Consider the following 21,067-nt stretch of genomic DNA (forward strand, 5'->3'; position numbering starts at 1 on the left):
TTCACGACGAGGTGGGCCACGCATGTTTCCTGCAGCTGTAAATGAATGAGCTCCGTCAGCCATCCATGCATCATACTTCTCAGTTACTTTGGCCTTGAAGGGCTCATTCCATGCCACGTCAGGGGCTTGGATATACTTAGTGCAACCACTGGGTACTATGACAGTTTTGGTCTTTGCATGTGAGAATTCTTGCTTGATGCTGTCTGTGATGTGGCATTTAAAAGAGTCCCAAGCCAACATCCGACGAGTAAATGAGAACTTGCCCAATACTCCTTGCACCCAGTAACGAGTCAGGTCTTTATTCATCCATCCGTTCACAGAAGAGACTACATAGCACTTATTTTTAAACTCCTCATTAAGCTGCTTTGTTTCTCTCTTGGCTCCCGGAAAGACAATGAACGGCTTTAGTTTTGTTCCATCTGCCTTTGCTGTCAAACAGACGGAGACTTTGGACTTCTCATGTCCTGTTGTCCTCAGTCGAATTGATTTTTCTCCCACGTTGTCAACAGTAGTGCTGGACAGCATATCTTGCCAGACAGCTGTTTCGTCCATGGCAATAACGTCACTATGATTGTAGGAATGACTGTTTCACTGTCGTTGTACTTGTAAGATATAGGCAATAAGCTTGTCGATAAGTCTGTCCAGACCTTTCTGCGATTCAGTGGTTCTGCACCTCACAGACAGCCCATTCCTGGCCACAAACTTCTGGACCCAGCCATTACTTGCAATAAAAGATGGAGAAACCTGCCCTGCCTTGCATTTTTGCTCATGAATAGCTCGCGCTTTGTGTGAATCATTGCCCTTGAAACTCGAAGACCACTGGACCTGCGTTCATGTACCCACTCTAAAAGCTCGTCTTCCAGGCCAACATCAAATGGTTTATTACCTCCTCCTTCAAGACGTTTCCTCCTGTTATTCACAGCCTGAAGTTTTGCCTTGGCGCTTTGCCATTCACGAATTCTCTTACAGTCTACGTTGAACTTTTTTGCAGCGCTAGAGATGCTTTTACTTTCTTCGGCAAACTTGATAGCTTCTAATTTATATTCAGTCGAGTACGAACTTACTTTTTTGCCGGCATGAGACTGAGATGCATCAGTCTCTATGCTGTCAGAACAAAGGGAAGATGAAAATGTGACTTGTGTGATTTATATCTTTTTAAACATCACTGGAATCAAATATCTGATCTGTCAGTTTACACATCACATGAATGCCATGAATTCAACGCCATGGCTTGTTCAAGTTTTTATTATCTGAAATGGAACTTTGTGTTTGAAGTGCAATTCACATCAGTTATACGAGGTCATCATATTTATAAATCTGTGTGGACTCCAACTTTGGGAGAGAAACTTAACTGCTATGAGGATGATTGCAAGGAAGCCAAACAACATGATGAATATGCAATTGGGAAGTACTTGGAAGCTAATACTGGCAGTGAGCTTGTAGGACATGTGCCAATGGAACTGTCTTACCTTATCTATACATTTCTGAGAGCTTACGACGATAATGAGGTTTCTGTTAAAGTAACAGGGTCAAGAAGGCTGGAGAACGGACTTGTTGTGCCAGGAACATTCAAAGCGCGGACACCAAGCAGGGCTATTGCCACGAAGTTTGAGCGGGAGATTTTGCGGCCGTAAGAATTTTGCGCCCACATGGACATTTCAGTTGAAACTTTGAGAAAAATTCCAATGTTGTCATAAATTTTCAGACAATGAAACTAGAGATTTTTTTGTGGGGGGGTGGGGCGCTTATTCGAGGTTGGGTGCTTAAAAAGTACCTTTTGGGGGTTGGGTGGTGGGGGTGGGCGTTTATTAACTTTTTCTACCTTCGGGGTGGGTGCTTATTCGAGGTGGGCGCTTATTTGAGGTTGGGCACGTAATTCAATAAATATCGTATCTCCTTGTGCTGTAACAACAGCATACCAAGTTTTATCGGAAATCTATGGCGGGTTCTTTTACAAGGGAATAACCTTAAGTGTTACGCATCAATTGGAAAGGACAAAATATTTTTTTCTTATTGTTCGTCCTAAACATTTACCGCTATTTAAGTATGACAGTGACCCACTCTCTCAAAAGCAAAAAGCACCATTTTATCAGCAGTGGCCACGAATATAATCATACAAGAATTAATTGCAGATAAAGTCGCGAAAAAGCTAGTATCAAAAGGTAAAAAGAACTGTTTGCAATAAAACAAGGGACTAAAAGTCAGTCAGTTTGTAAGTTACTCACAAGGGCTTTCTCACTCACTCGTCCCTTCCTCTTGGATAGTTTGACGATAATGGTGGATAGAGAAACTATTGCCATATACAAGCCACTCACACTCCTACAAGAGAAAAAAACAACAACAACAAAACATATCATCGTCGAGATGTCCACCTACTGAAACAAAACAAAACAAAACAAAACAAAACAATAAACACTAACATCCACTGGTATCAAATGACATTTCATCTTCTCAGGGGCAAGAAGTAAAGGACACAAGTCTGCAAACAAATACACGAAGCAGACACTACTGTGTGGCCCAATATAACAACTGTCTTTCTGTCTGAAAAAATAAGTTTTTGCAGCAATGTAACAATAGAGTGGCGCCATTGAAAGGTATTGCTCTCGATATTTTTCAGGTTGTTTTCATAAATTTGTGGAGACCAATTGTACACAATATCTAACAGAACTATAGAAACTATCCCAAGCTTTGTTTGTTCTTCTAAGCTGTAAAAGAACTTGAAAATGACTTCAATATAATTCCAACTTATTCACAATGCATTCCTTGTATTCCGTAACTGGAGCTGCAGTTCAAACAGACAGATGTCTGAGGAGATTGCTTGTATTTTTATTCCAATACAAGGTCCATTGAATGCTCATAACGTAAGACTGGACATCAACATACCTGCTACATCTCTGCCACTCTGGTTCAATACCTTTATTTGTTGCAGCTTTTAACTGCATCCACCAACGTTTAATCATCTCCCTGATCATGTTCAGTCCAGCAATAATGTAACTGCACAACAGATGATCAATACACATTACAATTTAAAAAACAATCTGTAAGAAAGCTGAACAGCCTGTAACTGTACCCATAGAAGCACCTTTCCCTTGCATGAACTCTTATAACAGTGGGAAAGCCAGCGTTTAGACTCTTTTATTGAAAGTTGGCTGCACTCAGTTGTCAACAAATTGTCAAAAGCATTTTAACCCCAGATCATGTAAAGTTGAGATACCTTGTAAATTGTCCTAGCCCACTAACGGAGCATATTGTTTGCTCTTTCCCTCAATTTCGGTCCCCATGCAATTTATTCAAGAGGGCTGTTCCACAATTGAGTGTGATGTCAAATGATTAACGAGCAATAGAGGGGACTGCGGATGTTTACCAGCTTCTTACAATCTTCTCACAAGTTGGTTATGGTGGATGGCAGTGGAATGTTTAATTACTTGTCCTTTTCAGTATCACTACTCTGCTATTACATAATATGTGCACTAAGGGCAGGTGAACTCAGAGATTTAAAGGAAGGTTCAGAATGTAATGGGGTTATCCACTAAGTCAAAGAAGTCTAAGAGTGCAACGCATCTTGATGTAGCCATTTAACAAACGTTTTTGAAAGTAGAAGTTGGCAAATCACAGTGCAACATTTTGGTTGATTTCTTAGTGGGGTTAATTTTAAAATAAATTTCAAGGAAAATTTTAGAGAGGAAAATCAAACGATGAACAAATGTTTGACATGTAAACCTCTGTTTCCTAAAAAAACCTGGTTGACTCCATTCAGAACCAACCATAGCTTCCAATGCTTGCTGTTGTCACAACTGTTGAGGTGAGATCACCAACAAAAATATGAAAAATACTGAATGAGTAAACCTAATGTGAGTTGAAATATTTTCTGCCATACAAAAATCCTAGTTGCTTTAACATTTCATTTCAACAAGTTTATTGAGGACCCCAGAGGTTTTAGAGACAAAACTAAACCTATGCCTGTCACTTTGAAAATTAAATTCAATATTTACATTTTGTTTGGTAGATGTTTTGTGTACATAGAACTTGTTATTTCTCCTGGAAGGTTTCCAAAATGAAAAAAATTCCCAATACATTTTATCGCAGCAAAATATTTCATTAGTTCTCAGTAGGTATAGTGTTATGCTTCAGCAGTGCAAACCAATTTTAATTCCTCGAAAGTGCCTCGACCATTCCAAAAGTTGGTGGGTTTTAGTGAAAGCAAAATAATATTGAGTATTTCCAAATGTGACGCTTTAGCTGTAACGGTAAATACTGTTACATAGCAAATATCAAAACAGTTGCTAAGCCATCTTTATACATTGCCCCTCCCCTAAGCAAGAGTCTATACACATGATATGGAGTTAGCGAGTTAAATCCTCTACAGCTATATATTCAACATGGTTTTCAATGCAAATGTACCGTTGAGATGGTTTGCACTGTGACTTCAAAAAGAGTCCGTAATGACTTCATGTGGGGGCTGATAAAGTAATGGAACTTTGTGTATTACACTAGCTGAAGGTACAGTAGTTGCAGAAAATTGCATTTGTGGGTCTGAATAACACTGTCCAGAAATCTAATAATAGCAATTTACTATTAAATGGTTGGTGTACTTGTTATGATAAAGGAATGTTTAGCTTTAAACTTGTCAAGCACTTCAAATTACTGGTCAAAGTACTCATAAAGTGCACTTCCAACCACAGTTATACATTTCCACAAAAAGATTACAATTTTTAAATTTACAAAAAATGAACATAGAGGTTGCAGACTTCTCATTTACTATAAAATTATTCATTATCTAAAATCATACATGTAATAGTGTTTGGATCATACTTGGCATAGATTTTTATGATTTCACTTCTTTTCTTCCTTAGTAAGAAGATATTTCAGACACTCGAGACAGTGTTTGACCACATTTCCGAACACTTTGAGGTTTGCCAAAAATACTGCAATATGCATCGTATTTTTAACTCTCTTCTCAGTGTTTAGAAATGTGGTCAAATATGGCCTTTTGTGTTTGATATTTTATTAACTATATCAGGTAAACATCTTTACTAAGCAGAATTAACCTGGTGACTTTTATTTTCAAATGCGATATGACCACCCGACATGCCAGCAATTGTAAATCAACAATTTCTCCTAGTAAATGTAACATAAATGGCAAAAACAATCACTCCCAATACAACAAGCAAGGCAGTCAGAAACACCTGGGTAAGAAGGTTTATCAAATAATCTATTCATGGAGACAAATTTAAGACATTATTTAAGTTAAAAAAAGTGAACATTTTTGACTAGTTTAGTCATCTTCAACTTTTGCGAATATTATGGAAAACAATTATTAGTACCATAAATAACAAGCAAAATCTAAAAAAAAGTACACAGGAAACTGAAATGCCCCTGGGGAAGAGGAAAAAAACCTATTCCACACAAAGCAATGTGTTTAAGAAAGTGATAGCAATACTGCAATACCCATTCCTCTGTTCCAAATATGTCAGGTTTTGGGTACTACAGTATGATATACGCCGTATGGAAAGAACTATGTGCATACGTCTGCATGTTTGTGGCAATAACAAGAGTTAACTCACTCTTCAAATTTAGATGTTAAGAGTCTTTCAAGTGCTGGTAACATTTCCAAACAGGCTCCCATGGACAAGGCATGCCCTTCAGGTGATACCTCACGTACTCTGAAACCACAATCACATTAGTAAAAATTATTAAAGAACAAGAATCTGTTATCAATCGTAACAACATTGCACGCATATAATATTAATACAATGTAAAACAAACTTCAAGTTCAGCACTGATTTCATTATTTGGGAGAAGCACTGTACCAGTAAAAAAAGACAATCAATGAAGCACAAATCACTTCATTGCAAGTGTCAATTTATGTGCACAGCACATAAATTGGAATTCCCCAGGGGAGCACAATGGGACCACTTCTGTTCCTTATTTACATATTAAACAACTTATCTAATTGCTTCAATAAATAAAGCATCCAAATTTTTGCTGATGATACTAATGTTTTCGCCTCGGCAAATAACCTTAAAACCCTTGATGCTCTAGTTAACTTTGAACTTGAAAAGGTGAAAGAATGGTGTGATGTAAATGCAAACAAATTGTCAATCAACATGGTGAGAACTAATTTCATGATTATTAAGTCCACTAAAAAATGGATATGCCCGTAAAATTTAAATCCAAATTAGAAGCGAGGATGGAACCTGCCACTCTCTGGTCAGCAAGAATCATATTAAATATTTAAGGGTGATGATTGATGACTGTATCTCATCGAAATATCACATGGTCGGAGCCATGGATGTTTGGGGGCAAGTGGGTCAGGTTGACCCACGTACATTGTTCTCACTTTAACATGAGAGCGTTCAAATCCTTGATTGTGTCAGGACGCAAGGTTTATGAACAACTGGATGACAGACGGAGGATTTTCCTTAAACAAATTGTTGCATGTCACTCGTTATGCTTATCAAGGAACATTCCTCACGAAATGTGATAATAAATCAGGCTATGACCACATATTATTAACCGCGTCATCTCAACGTTCTTTTGGAATGCAGCTGGGAGGCTGGTGGCTCATCAATAATATCTTACAATCTGGATGGAAAGAGTCCACCTTCATATATCATTCAACAGGCCTGGTTGTGTCTAGCTTCACACAAGATCTCAGTATTCTGAGTTCCCTGTACATCAAGGAGCGACTCAATGGTAAGTTTTCCACTTGCAAAGAACCCTGGTCCTTGCCTTTCTCTCAGTGATATTCCAGCTTGAAGTTCAAGGCCGCTAAAGTGGGTATTTATATCTGTGACAAAGTCACTTTAGTTCACTTTCAGTTCTAATTGTCAAACTATTTTTATTAGTGTTGTGCTATCATTCTTATTACTATTTGGGTTTTTTTCCTACATTAGTTTGGTTTCCTTACACACCTTATTTTGGTATGTGTTGGTGATTTGATCATTCCCACACACTTCTCTTAGCTAAATCCTGTATTTGTGGGCAACAAATACACTCCCTAGCCTTACTTGGTTTAGAGTTATTCCTACAGTTTCCTCAAGTCTGTAATAAATTGGCAACCATTTGTTCAGCAAATTGAGTTGATTCAGTTGGTTTATTCTGAGCTATACACAAGTTCTCAAGTCAAGCACTGGTTTAGTTCAAATGCTATATTCTCAATAACCCTTGTGTTACTCGTTCCTGTTTTTGTTCCTTGCTCCCGTTGTTATTGTCTCCGCTATTTTTGTCAATAAATTCATAAATCGTACACTTGTATTTGTCGTTGCTACGTTGACTGTTTTGGCTGTCTTACATATTGTTTGCTCTATTCTTGTGGATTTCGGGTACTTTATTGGTCTGGCCAAGTCTGTCTTCGTTCAGCTAGTCGCATTACTTACTTGAATTTGACAATTGATACAACTTTGCAGGCATTCATCCTACGCAAGGATAAGGTAGAGAAGTTTGTTAAGCTATGTGAGACGATTTTAGCATGTAAAAAAAATTGTGCAAGTTAAAACCCTGCAACATTTCAGGGCAAGCATGTCTTTTTCTTTAACCACCCCTGAGGCAAAGCTCTTTATCGGGGACACAGCTACTGCCATAGCTTCTGTGGGTCCTAACTCTGATGTTCCTCTCTCCCAGGCCTTACATGAAGAAATATTGCATTGGGGCGTTGTCAATACCAGGGAGAGTCATGTTCCTTGGAGAGAGGAGAAACATATTCTTCTGGCTTTGTCCACTGACTCCTCCGACTTTACATGGGGAAGTGTTTTCATCTACCAGATGGCAATCTGAGGTTAGAAATTACTGGAATTCACACAAATGCATGTTGAACATCTCTACTAAGGAAATACTGGCAGTCCTGAAAGTGCCCTAATGCTTGTCAATTACTCTCGTCACTTCTTACCTTGCCAACAATTGTAGAGTAGACATCAATGTTGATAGCCAAGTCCTTCTGGGTAATTGGTGCAGAGAAGAAAATAAACGTCCTCAGCTTACCTCTGCAACCAAGGAACTGTTCCTTTTTTTCTAAAAACAATCTACAGCAAAGTTCCTTCTGAAGAAACTGCGCAGATCAGCCTTCAAGACTTCTGATACAATGTTATCTCCTAGATGTGGCGAAAAAAGTCCAGGAACAATTTGGAGGAGTCTCAGACCACACCCTGGATCTAATTGGCATTAGATTTTAATTAACAGCACTCTTCTTCTTCCTATTTGTCTTTTCCCCACGCCCCTATTGCGTGGCGTCAATTTATTTGCACAAACCCTCTTCAGGGCTCGAAAAAAGTGCCATCCGGTCGTCCAGGACAAGTAGATTCTCCTTCTGGGCAAGTAACTTTTCATTCTCACTTGACCCATGGGCAAGGGATCGGCAAGTCATCTGCCAACTAAATCCTTAAAAGAGCAAGGTAAGACTTGCTCAGGACAAGCAAAATTTGAGAGATACTTGTCCCAAGGGCAAGCTGAAATTCAAGGTTTCGAACCCTGCCTCTTCACTGGAAGGACCTTGAGAATTCTTATGTTTTTCCCTCTTTCAGTCTCATAGGACCCATTCTTAAGTTCCTTCTATCTGCAGGAATTTCCCTCACTATCGTGGTTCCAAATTTTATACCAAACCTTACTGGTGGCCAATCTTCTCTTCTTCCATCGCAGATCATTTTGTCTTATGCAGAAAGGGAGAATTGGATACCATTTTGTGTTCACAAAGAGAGCGTAGCTATAGCTCAGTTCCTCCCCCAGTCGAATTGTGGGCATTTCACGTTAAAGATCCGAACAGGCTTTGAGCTATCACTTCATGCAATCTCTTTAAACCAACCAACTTTTGTCTTGTTCTTGTTTTCTAGCCACTACCTAGAGTCCCAAAACATTTCCAACCAAAAGTGGTCTGCCGAGACTGCTCTTACACAAAGTATGAAGGTTTTCATTCTTGTCAAAACTGTGGTTTAAGGTTACTTCCCACCTTCGCGGGTGCCCTTTGGGAAATAAATCGTACGCGCGCCAGTTTCAATAAAACCCCAACAAACTATATATCATAAGAAAGCTTAGTAAATGTGCTTGACAAAAAAAATACAATTTCAGCAATGCATTCTTTTAGGAAGTGTCAGGAGGCGGTAAGGCGTGAAATGACCAAGGCTTCTTCTATTGAATTTATCGGCTATCGGATTCTGCAGTACTAGCAAAATGGGTGTACAGTCTTATTCACAAGGCATCAATCAACAACAGTGTGTCGGGCTTTTTCAATATTCTGATTGGTTGTCTAGATATCCACTTCTAAAGTTAGAGTAGCTAAAAATATGCAAGACGTGTTGCGTAAATGGACGCCACGGGGAAAATGTGTTAAATATCAAAATTTCCCGACACACTTTGGTTTGTCATTATCGCTGGAATGTTCTCACGAAATTTCATGAAAATCCGTCAAATCTGCATACTCAAAGTGGATGTACTCTGCCAAAAATCAAATGCGAGATTTTAGCTTGTAAAGGTTCATAAACAACTCGCGCCACGCCCGGAGATTATCACGCCCAATGAAACCACAAACCAATGGGCCAACAGGACCTCCTAGTGTCTCTGACAATAGATCAAGATTTCCCGGGAAAAGCATCGCATTGCAACATTTTTTTTTTATCTCGCTCAGTGGAGTTCAATTTAGGACGGCAACGTAATAGAATGGGCAAAGACGCCAAAGGCAAAGGCAAAGGCAAAACCCACGCCAAAAATGTTTAAGGCGGAAAACGTGCCGCTGAAAAACAAGACGTTAAGGAATCGATGGACAGCTTAAGAAATACCTTTATTGCTGAAATGAGTTCCCTTGGGTAGGTTTCATTTTCTTCATCGCTTCCGCCAGATTCCGACGAAGAATCTTGTTCGCAGCCTGCACTGACATTGACCTTGATTTTTAAGCTACTTGTTCCAAGAATATTTGAATGCTCCGGATCTTCAGCAGATGCCAAGATTGTCGAAGGTGTTTGGCCAAACCAAGAGCCTTTGTCGTTCCTGGCAAGGTGTTTTTCTTTCCTTGACAATATGGAGCTTTTTCTTTCTTCTTTGGGCCGGTTTTTTACGTTTTCTTTACCCAAGGACTTTTTTCTGCTTTTGGTTTTTCAATAGGAGTTAGCGTAAAGAGCTTTCACGTGGGAATTTTTGTCAAGTGTGTGATGTAAATAAAAATATGCAAATGACATGAAATATGAGCGATGAGCATTTGCCGCGAAAATTTCCCCAGGGTTCTCGCCCATTGACAAGATTATGACACCTTCCTAGTTTATTAACTTTATTTGAAAATATGTCTTTTCTAAATAACTCGGCCGCTTTTTGAGATTTTTAATGTTTTTCCTTTGGAAACACTAGATAAAATGACAAACTTAAATTTTGTCAAATAAAAGAAAAAACGATTTTTTTGGCCTCTGAAGGTGGGAAGTAACCTTAAAGGGACATTCAGCAGAAGTGGCGGGAGTTACAAACCAGAAACTAAAGCAGCTGGTCAATGAGGGCAACATTCAAGCCCGTCTACATCAGTGGGCTCAAAGCTGGAACTCCACAAGTTACGTCAAGCAGAAATCAGCTCTAGAACCCAACTGACTGCATCTTTGACTCAGCTAGATCCTCTTAAGAGCATTTCTTCTGCTCTACCCTTAGATGTTGTTAAATTGCTAGTTTGGAAAGATGAGGATGGTCGTACTGTCGTTCACAGAACTCATTGAAAATTTCTGGGCCATAGAGGGTATGTCTCAGTGTGATTGTCCCAAGTGATTAGCAAGCGGACCTGTTGACAGTATAATTGGTAAGCCTCGAGCCATCTTTGCTAACCATGACAGGGTTGGACCTGGAATTATCTTTTGGGTATAGGAAATCCTGCTGCAAGTGGGGACATTAAGAATTATTATTTTGTCGTCTGTTACTGCAGAGCAACTACAGGCAAGGGTCGCCCCTTCTCAAACAACAAAAATTTTATTGCTGATTTTGGAGATCTTAACTGACCACATACTTGCCTATTTGTCTGCACGGTTTATAGAGCCCCATCAAGTTTTCCTCTTTCCAAGAGATCAATAATTTTTTAAGACATTTTTCTTTTCTGATGTGAAGTTTATATGAAATAATTCATATATGAACTGCGGTTGTAGATGAAAGTGAAGAATGATCATCGCAGTTAATTTTCCAATTTAAGCAATTGGAAAGAAGAAGCCTGAAAAAATCAGGGCTTCAACGGGATTCGAACCCGTGACCTCTGCGATACCGGTGCGATGCTCTACCAACTAAGCTATGAAGCCACACATTGGGAGCGAGGTCAATTAATTGAGTTCATATCTTCCCGTGAATTATTATATGAATTATTTCATATAAACTTCACATCATTTCACTCCTCACGGGAGTTGGTAGAGCATCGCACCAGTATCGCGGAGGTCACGGGTTCGAATCCCGTTGAAGCCCTGATTTTTTCAGGCTTCTTCTTTCCCATTGCTTAAATTGGAAAATTAACTGTGATGATCATTCTTCACTTTCATTTTTCTTTTCTGGTAATCAAACCACTGATTTGACCCATTTCAAGACACAGGAAATTTTACATTTACCAGATCATTTTGGGCTCTTACATTCAATCACCTTTGGTCAAAAACTTTGCGTCAGGGTGATGTGAGCACATTTGCTATAAAACAGGCAGACAACAGAAAGATATGTCCTGTTTTAGGTATCAAAATTCATGTTAAAGTTCACAAGTTATTATCTATCAGTGTAACAAGAGGTTTTTTGTTTCCATCATTATCAAAGGACAAACATGTTGCGTATAGTTCCTTGAATTCTTCAGCTGCCCAGTCACAATTAGAGGTCTATGTTAAGCAGTTAACACATCACTTTAAAGACAGAAAGTTTCTTTGGCACTTGCTGAAGTTAGCCTTCATGAAATTATGGATCACATTGGTTGGAAATCTTAGACAGCTTAACATTACATCAAATTGAAACAAGTCATGAATCCAGGTGGCTTTGAGGCCAACTTAGCTTCTACAGACAGTTCAGCAATTGATGTATATTCAAAGTGGAACGAATTAGAAAAATTTTCTAAAGCCTTTGCCACAATTTAAGTAGAGTTTACTTTTACTTATTTTGGAGTCCTTTTTGTGAGGTATGGAAAGGAATGTATTAAAGTGCCACTAAACCCCCAAAATTGTTTACTTTAATAAAATCTACTAGTTTCCCTGATTATTTCAACGAAAAAATTATCCTGATTGATAAAATCCCTGCGTTTCTACAGGCGTTTAAACATGTAATTTCTATGTTCACTACTGCGCAAAGTGGGATCTGGGTCGGGCTACTAGTGATGTCACTTCAGGAACCGGGCTAAAACACTCAAGAGACTTTTGACTGAGCTGCGAGGGCTGTCAAAACATTTTCGGGTTATTTGTGATTCATATTTTATCAAAACTGGACAAGAACTTTAAGTGAAAGAACTGTATCATCTAGCATTACAATTCGGAGTCTAGCTATGATTTGGATAGCTGCGATGTACATATTTTTTTCCATTTCGAAGTGCGGGTTGCCAGTCGAGATCGCGGCGTTGGATAATTATATTTAGGCCAGGATCGACAATTTGCCGGTCCATTTGGGTTATAAAGGTACAGATAATGACTGACAAGTTAGCTTACAGCTCTTTAAGTGTTACAAAGATGTCAATGAACACGAAGAGTTGGTAATTTGACTTTACGGAACGTGCAAATTTCGGAGTGTCAAAACATCTTTACATTCAAACATTAATTTTCCCCGAAATACAAGTTAAAATGCGATTCAGTCGTACTGCATTCCTGCCTACTTATCCAGATCAATAATAGTTTCACCATAAGAGATAAGCAGAGATGTCAGCAAACAATATTTGACGGTGAGGTAACTTCTTGCTTCATTATTGTCTACCAACTGTAGTATATGCATAGTCAATTACTGTATACGAACACAAGCTACACAAATTTGCATATTTCGATTCAAACTAGAAATCACGGAAAATCCTTTGACAAGATCTTGAAAAGAGGTACAGTATACTATCAGTTAAATGAATACATTCGTACTTCACTGTTATTTTGAATGAATTGTCCATTTTACACACGCTAATAACCTGGGAGTCGACTTATTAGTTTGCATTTTGGTTGACTGACAAGTGCATTCCTCTTTCAGCACGACAATCTCCGTCTGTAGCTATAGAGTTGAATCTTAATCATTTGTTTCACTTTCCTCATACATTCATAATGCTTGATTCATTCTAAGTTTGTAATTTAGACATACTTCGTTCCTCAAAGTCGAAGCTCGACGAACAAAACAATTCTGTATTTGGAATGGCCATAGAGAAACACAACCGGATTACAGGTGACCTCCAGCGTATGTGTGTTTTTATTAAAATCCACAAATACATAGCTAGTTCACCAGTTCGAAGCCTCCAACATCTTCTTGGCATCGTTGGAGAATGTAGGTTTTGTTTACTATTTGTTTAGACAAGTCTCTACTTCGGGTACAAAAAATGCAATGCGTTTAATTTACCGTGTAATTTCCTCACCTATAATTTCGTCTGCGACTTGGGGGATCGTTTGCGCTCAAAATAATCAGATGGCTTCCAGCTTATCCCAAATTCGTCTTATGCAGTACCTTGACAATTTCAAGCTTTCCACTAGAGATAGAGAAGAATATACAGGCAATGAAAATCTCTAGGTTTTTACAGTAGCGGCGAATCCGAGATCGAAGAAATCTTCAATGGCTCCCCAGCTTTAGCTTTGCACAGATCAACCCACTTCTTTGGTCTTTTTCTCGTTTAAATTTCTGGTAGAGTTTCATCGAGATAGAGGCATTGAATGAAGAGGAATACTCTATTCTATGCATCCTGTATTGCTACAGCCTCCAACAACATATCTTCTTTGCGTCCTGCAACGATTTTGACACACACTATCGCATGTTTGCATACATTCTTCTCAGAAACAAAATATTGTTATTCCCGAAGTGACGTCAGAAGCCAACTTGTCCCATTCTCCCCTATTCCTCGGTCGTTAACATGGAAAAGGGCAAATTTACAAACTTTAAAAATTCATGGAAAATTAACGAAAATAGCTACAACGATAATTTTTTTGCAGTGGTGATCAGGAGAAAAAGGAAATTTATATTAGCGAAAAAAATTTGGGGGTCAGTGGCACTTTAAATTATCATTACACATTGTGTTTTCTCATATTTTAATCATGCTCATAGATGGTCAAGTTGGTTCTTGATGTGATATGCCCATCTCTTATTATAAACATAGGCACGCAAGGCGTGCAAGAGTTATTTTTGTGTGTGAAGTGTTGGAGATAGAAGCATTCATGGTACAGTAATGATTTGGTTAATTTGACAAGTTATTTTGGTTGCGATGTAACATCGGTCATGGTAAGATCGCTAAATAGTAAGCCATAAAATGTTTGACTGAACAAACTACAGTAATCTGACACGTCTCCAGATTAATGTAGATACCATATTATTTTCTAACAGGCAATTTGATTCGTTCTTTGATACAACCCGCACTGTGATTGGTGTGACACATGCACATGCATAACTCCCTCACTCACCGATCACATAACCCTTCCAACCCCCAAGAGGAATTTTTGCTCAAAAATACTTAACTTAATTTTGAGACTTTTTCGTATTTTATACGAGTCGTAAGTTTACCTTTTTACACAACACAACACAACTTCACCGAAAATAGAAAGAGAAAAAAACCTCTGACACGTTGAAAGTCTGATTTAATTAAATTGCACTTTAACTTGGTGCCACGCAGTCTTCAAAGAACAACATTTGAACAGTTTTCACACTTTTTACCTTTAAAAATATTGGACTGAAATGAATGTCATCAAATAAAACTATTAAACTGCTACTGCAGAGACGTAAAAACCTTCCAGAAATGAAAGCTTCTTTTTTGTTTAATATCCTGGAAACGATAGCCGATAACTTGTCAGCTCTAATTGAATTTACTCCCATATAAAAAACAAAAGTGTTAAGTTACCATTTGTTACTAAAGATAGCAAACATCTCGTGGGAAAGAGTGGTGACGATTCGTCAGCTCTGATTGAATTTACTACCTTGTGAAAAACAAGAGTGTCAAATTACACTTTGTAACTAAAAAACAAAAATATCTTGTTATATTTGCATGCAACAAGAACAAAACATTACTATTGTAAACGTTAGAACTGTTTCAAATCTGAAGTCTCGTCCCCTCTAAAACATGTCCTAAGAACTAGACGTGACGATTCGTGACCTCTAATTGAATTTACTCCTTGTGAAAAACAAAAGTATCAAGTTGCCTTTGTAACTAAAAATAAAAATATCTCGTTGCATTTGCATACTACTAACTCACGAACAGTTTCACACCTCAAGGCTCATCTCGTTCATTAACTAAAATCCTCAGCCTAACCCAAAGAAAATGTCGAAGTAAACCCGATATATGAATACTTCCTCCTCTTTTATAGAAGAATGAATACGGCCGTTCTGAACTCTATCGGGATCAAATCTTCTCACACACCATTTACCTTTACAATAAGAAATTTGATTGGCTGTTTATAGTAGATCCAATCTGATTGGTTTGACATACATACATCTCTCACTCACTCACTCACTCAGTCACTCACTCACCCATTGACCCGTCCATAACATACCCGACGCGCCAACTAAGAGGTATTTTTTTTACAAAAAAATAACTCAACAAAGGATTTAAACAGATTATGATACTATTCAGTCATTTCAATATTCATATTCTGTTGGAATTCAATGTATCTAACATCCCAAATACATTCAGTGTTATTGCTGTAACACCCTGGGGATGTCTCACTTCCTCATAGGTTCATGAGAGGTTATGACATCAGTAAAGTGTCTTTTCACAGTTTGGCCAAGAAAAGGAAATTTATCACAACCCGCCCATACCCTCCCCACATTTTTGGGTGGAGCTCCAAACCAGTCTGTAGGTATTTGGCCTATGTCACCAAAAACTTTCATTTCTTTTCCTTCCTAGATACACTTTGTTCTGGCAGCATTGGGGCCAAATAGCACTTAAACCCTTCCTCACTCTGCATTGACTCTCACTTTGACCAAAATGATGTGCCCATTTCTTATTAATAACAAAGTTAAAGTTAAAGTTAAAGTAAAACTTTATTTATGCAGGGTGGCCCATTCAGCACAGTGGCTGGTATCCAGAGGGGCCCTGCTAAATACAAAGGACTCAAACAGAATATGATACTAAACAATTAAAACACTAGTGCATGCAATGCTTTTAAAGCAAGTCATACCATGTGTCATTGAGACAACAAAAATTATCTTAACCAAAGACACATACCTGCTTGTTAGAAATGGCATAATGTCAACCACGACAGAGTCATCTTTCAGTCTAAATCATATACCAAGAATTCAGTTTAGTAAGTGAAAAGGCTAAATCCAGGTCACTATACAACTATGAGGTGTTTAAGGGGAGGAAGGAAGAATGGGTAAATCATTCAGATCAGACTCACTGTAGCAAAAAACAAATCCAAGACATGCAAAAATTTGGAGGCTGAGACTTTAGATCAAATGCTACTCATAGCTAGAAATTGGGTATTTTTTCAGTATTTCAATAGGTTTCACTAATAGTCCAGGTGATGTTCATTGTTGAAGCCAAGATAGTGCTCTACAGTAAAGTAAACTATAATAGTAGACTACTCAGTTTTTTGAGCACATATGGATTTTAAACTATATACATAAAATCTTCAACAAAAACACCATCAACCAGCACACCAAGCAGATGCAACTGCCAAAATAAAGACAACTGCCCCTCGGACAAAAACCAATGCCACAACAAAAGAAGACACTGTACGAAAAAACTACATTGACATGGTGAAGGGGTCATTCAAGCAACAATACACTCAGCACAAACTTTTATTTGGGAACAGAAACTATACAAACCACACAGACAGACTACTCAATCAAATGGTCAATTCTCACTGCTGCACTCGCTTACAGCAACAAAGCAAAGCAATGTAACCTTTGTTTAGAGAAGTTTCTTGTAACGTCTGTTTACAGCATGTTTCAGTTGTTGTTCACTTCCAAGGGAAGTTAAAAATGTTAGTGGTATTGATTCCCTGAAGTAGTTTCAGCTAGAGACAGAACATGTTGGAAAGAAATTAACGAAGAAATTACAACTACAAGAAGTCTTCTTTTGTGCCGCTCACTAGTCTTTAAACAATTTAAAAAAATAAAAAAGGAACATTTTACACTGGTGACTAATGGCGTCATAAGGCAGTCTGATTACACGCTGTAACATTTTATGCCAGTAACTAGTGGCATAATAAGGCAGTCTGATATTATACAGACCATAGTTAATGGCTTAAATTTCACATTATGCAAACTATGATAACAATGTATTATACCATTATCTAAAGCTCCTTTCTATAGGTGGGGTTTCAAAATGTTTCAACGTAAGTGTCTGCAGCTGGAAGAGTAGGTGGCTGTGACATGTTTAGGGCTGCAAGGCCCCTTATCTTAGGGGGCCTAAGGTCATGCCCCCCCCCCCCCAGAAAATTTTGACATCTACAACGTAGAAGCTAGGAAGTGCCATAAGGAATTGCCAACTTGGGATTATCATCTTAAAGGTGTGAGAATCAAGTAATAAAATCATCACTGACATTGGATAAAGGTTTCAAATTTGACATCACACATTGCTTTGTCCATATGCAAATTTCCTACCTTTTTAAAATTAGAATTACTTAAAAATAAAAGATCATTCTTGCCATTTTACTCTTATTCTTTATTTATTATCATCAATTTAATAAAGCAGCAAAAGGGCCAGGATGATTCCATTGAAAATCCCTGTTTTAAAGGCGGAAATCTGTGAGAAAATCTTCAGTCACATTTCAAAAGCAGGTTTGGATTTTACTTCAAAGGCTGAAGGAGAAAATAGTTGTGCTCGCAAGCTTAAATTGTTGCTATTAATTAATAGCATAACTTTAGATTCCAGTGCTCATGCTAGTTAAATTCAAGATTTTTTGATTTGTCTTTTTATGGTGGGCTGTGATCTCCCAACTTATCTGTCAAATCATTTGATTTTAGTTCACTTGCAATAAACAACAAAGCAATCATATGATCAAATGAACAATAACAAAGTCCACCAAGTTATAAATTGATTATTTGTGTGTATTGGCTGAATTTTTCACCTACTTGCCACACATGACTTTTTGAAACAAAAAGAAAAAATAATCAGTTTTTTGTGGTTGTTTGACTGCCATCAGATGCTAGAAGTGACACTCAAACAATTGAGGTTACCCCAATATTTTAGTTGCCAACAATTTTCTGCCCATCCATCCCTATATATTTCCACAAAAAAGACACTAAAATGACACAAATCACACTTTTTTCATGTATAACCAGTTTACTTTTTTCCCCTCAAATTACAAGGAAAATGACTGAATGAAACTCTTTAATTTGTTATTTTATTTATAAGAAAAGCTTCCATTTTGGAAGCTTTGTTTCGTTATTTTTCATAAGCTGGCGCAAAAGAAAGTAAGCACATTTAACATCATGCACAGGCTTTACATGTTCACTGATGCATGGCCACTGCACATGTTTCTTAGAGGCAAATTTATAAACGTCTTTGCATACCGTGGGAAATTCAAATGCTGCTCAGATTTCTTTCAAATTACATGTTCGACTAACCCACTTGAGATTTCTTTTATCAATAAAGTGTTTTTTGATTCAAAAATCTTTTGTGTGAGCAGTACAATCAGTGTGTAAATCAGCCTTGACAGCCAGGAATGCATAAAAATACTTAACAATTAGAAATGCTGTCTAATTTGATGTAAAATACATCAAAAGAAGAAGTTAATTATACATCAGTGCTATCCACATCTTGACAATAATACCAATAACAAGTCCTGCTAACATACATAATTATAATTGAATGTAAGCGAGCCATTCTGAATAGCAAAATCTGACATCCACTTATACATGTTTTGTCTGAAATGTGTTCCAATGCGTTTTCAATTTTATTAAACGATTCATTATTAAGGGAAACTTTTTCTTTTATAGTATTTTTGGAAATTACAGTTACCAATAAAACAGTGCTACTGCCAGTAAACAGGACACATGATACCAGTACGCACAAACTCACTTGCACAGTCAATTTTCCTTCAGCTTGTTTACACACATAAAAGTTGTATAGTTTTACGCTTTTTTCTTCTATCCAAAATCTACATATACTTAGCTTGCCAACAATACAATTTACAGTTTTCACAAAAATCTTACATGCTGATACGGAATGTTGCCAATGAAAGATGTTGATTTGACTTTACATAAAGCCACTGCGTATTTCACAAGAAGAACACCATTTCAAAGGCTACATGCATGAAAAGGAGAAGTATAGTTTGGTAGTCAACATTCATTACACTCATTCAATGAGTAGGACATTTTAAAAAAAGAACTAAGTCACAACATCGAGCTCTGCTCTTATTTAAAACTGCAAGATGGCTATCAAAACACAATAATGCAAAGGGCACAAAATACAGTGGATGCTTTGAGCTTTCTTCTTAACAAGTTTACTTCCTATTGCATGAAAAATCATGGCTGCAAAATTGAGTGTGAAGCTTCTCTGCCACCTTAAAGATTTATCGATAAGATGCAATACCGAGCTTGTTTGTTGCAAACTGAGTGCTTTAACTAAAGTAAACAGCAATATATAATCAAGTAGGGGGTGGATCTCTGCAGAGGCTAGCTTGTTTTGAAAACACTATGAAGGTGTCTAAAATAATCATGGACCAGGCTGAGGTCTATATCACTTAGTGAGATCTTGATAATCCTACTTCTTTGTCTTTCCCAGACCGTTTCGATTATTTTTGTTGCCAGATTTCTTTTGACACTTCACTAGCTACTTTTGTCTATCTATGCTACATTAGCTACGTTTTCTGTATTTCCTAGTAAGAAATGTGATTGAAATGGAATGAACATTGTAGGCATGTGACTTGACAGGTGACAAATAATCCCTGAAGTTATAAGCAATCACACTGGTGATAAAATATCCACAATTAACTGCAGCTCTGAAAATAAAGACTGAGACTTAAATGCATGGATTACATGTATTTCAGTCTAGTCTAGCCTACAAACTGCCTGTATTATCTTATCCATAACACCTAGTAGATAGCGTCGTTTTCAAACTAATCGAATCAAGTGTGGCTAGTTTGAGGCTAGTACACTACACACAAAGGCTTTGTTCTTAATTTACACTTATTTGCTGCCTAAGGGTATATAGGGTATTGAAAAGTAAACAGTTTCAATAACTAACAACTGTGTTAAAAAGAGTAGGAGGTTTGGTATTCAGGCAATAATAACTTGAGGCTAGTGGACAGTACACAGCCCTGAAAGTAACCTACATCAGAGACCAACAAATAGTCTACAAACACCAGGATTACCTTGCCCCCACCCTCCAAAGGAGAAAAAGAAAGCACTGAGTAACAGCTTACCGTAGAAGATACTCAATTAAAGCATTTGTGTCCTGTTGTAAGAGACAAAATGAAACAATGAACAAACATCACTCCCTCAATAATGCATGTAACAAATTACATCTTCAACAGTGTAAGTATTCATATTCTAAATGGAGTGAGTATTCCCTTTGCAAGCGGCTGTACTGTTCAAAGAGTTCTTTTGTGAATGTGTTGCAAATAAAAATAAGTTAACTGTTTTACAGAGCTATGTATGTTACTATTGCCACAGAGGAAAGATTTTGATTAGTATATGAAAACTTTTTGACAACTTCTGATGGCTTCCATTTCAAATGGCCAATCACTGGGACAACTTGCTACTGGTTTCAAACATTTGCAGGTTGAAACTTTTGAAATTCCCACGAGGCTGAATGATGAGTAGCCGCCTGTGCTACTAGCAGCTCAAGGCATAGTTACTTACACGTCATGCTCACAGTCATGAGTCACGCTCGCACGCTTACTTGTTTTGCGTTCTTTTCCACAGATTTTTGAGGAAAAGAGAGACTGCTTGCAGCCTAGATGATGTTACAATGAAAATGCAAATAGAGCCTTACTTCATGGGCAGATTTCAAGACCACCTAAGAACCTAAGAGGCTAAC

The 21,067-nt window shown here is 37.7% G+C and overlaps 1 protein-coding gene across 5 annotated transcripts in view; it reads right to left on the reverse strand.

The window, feature by feature from the left end:
* Positions 1 to 21,067, reverse strand: part of LOC110053781 (katanin p80 WD40 repeat-containing subunit B1-like) — an 84,685-nt gene that overhangs the window by 9,398 nt on the left and 54,220 nt on the right. For 3 of the 5 annotated variants that reach the window (XM_089291726.1, XM_020760064.2, XM_020760060.2), the window contains exons 7-11: positions 20,451 to 20,482; positions 16,304 to 16,354; positions 5,565 to 5,663; positions 2,884 to 2,994; positions 2,226 to 2,319 (exon numbers count right to left, since the gene is read on the reverse strand). In XM_089291726.1, the coding sequence (XP_089147852.1) occupies positions 2,226 to 2,319; positions 2,884 to 2,994; positions 5,565 to 5,663; positions 16,304 to 16,354; positions 20,451 to 20,482 (387 nt within the window). The remainder of the gene's footprint in view (positions 1 to 2,225; positions 2,320 to 2,883; positions 2,995 to 5,564; positions 5,664 to 16,303; positions 16,355 to 20,450; positions 20,483 to 21,067) is intronic. The other 2 variants (XM_089291725.1, XM_020760063.2) reach the window with 1 other exon arrangement.

The sequence above is a fragment of the Orbicella faveolata genome, unplaced genomic scaffold, assembly GCF_042242905.1.
Source record: "Orbicella faveolata isolate gen_17 unplaced genomic scaffold, um_ofav_v1 contig_24, whole genome shotgun sequence".
NCBI classification, from domain to species: domain Eukaryota; kingdom Metazoa; phylum Cnidaria; class Anthozoa; order Scleractinia; family Merulinidae; genus Orbicella; species Orbicella faveolata.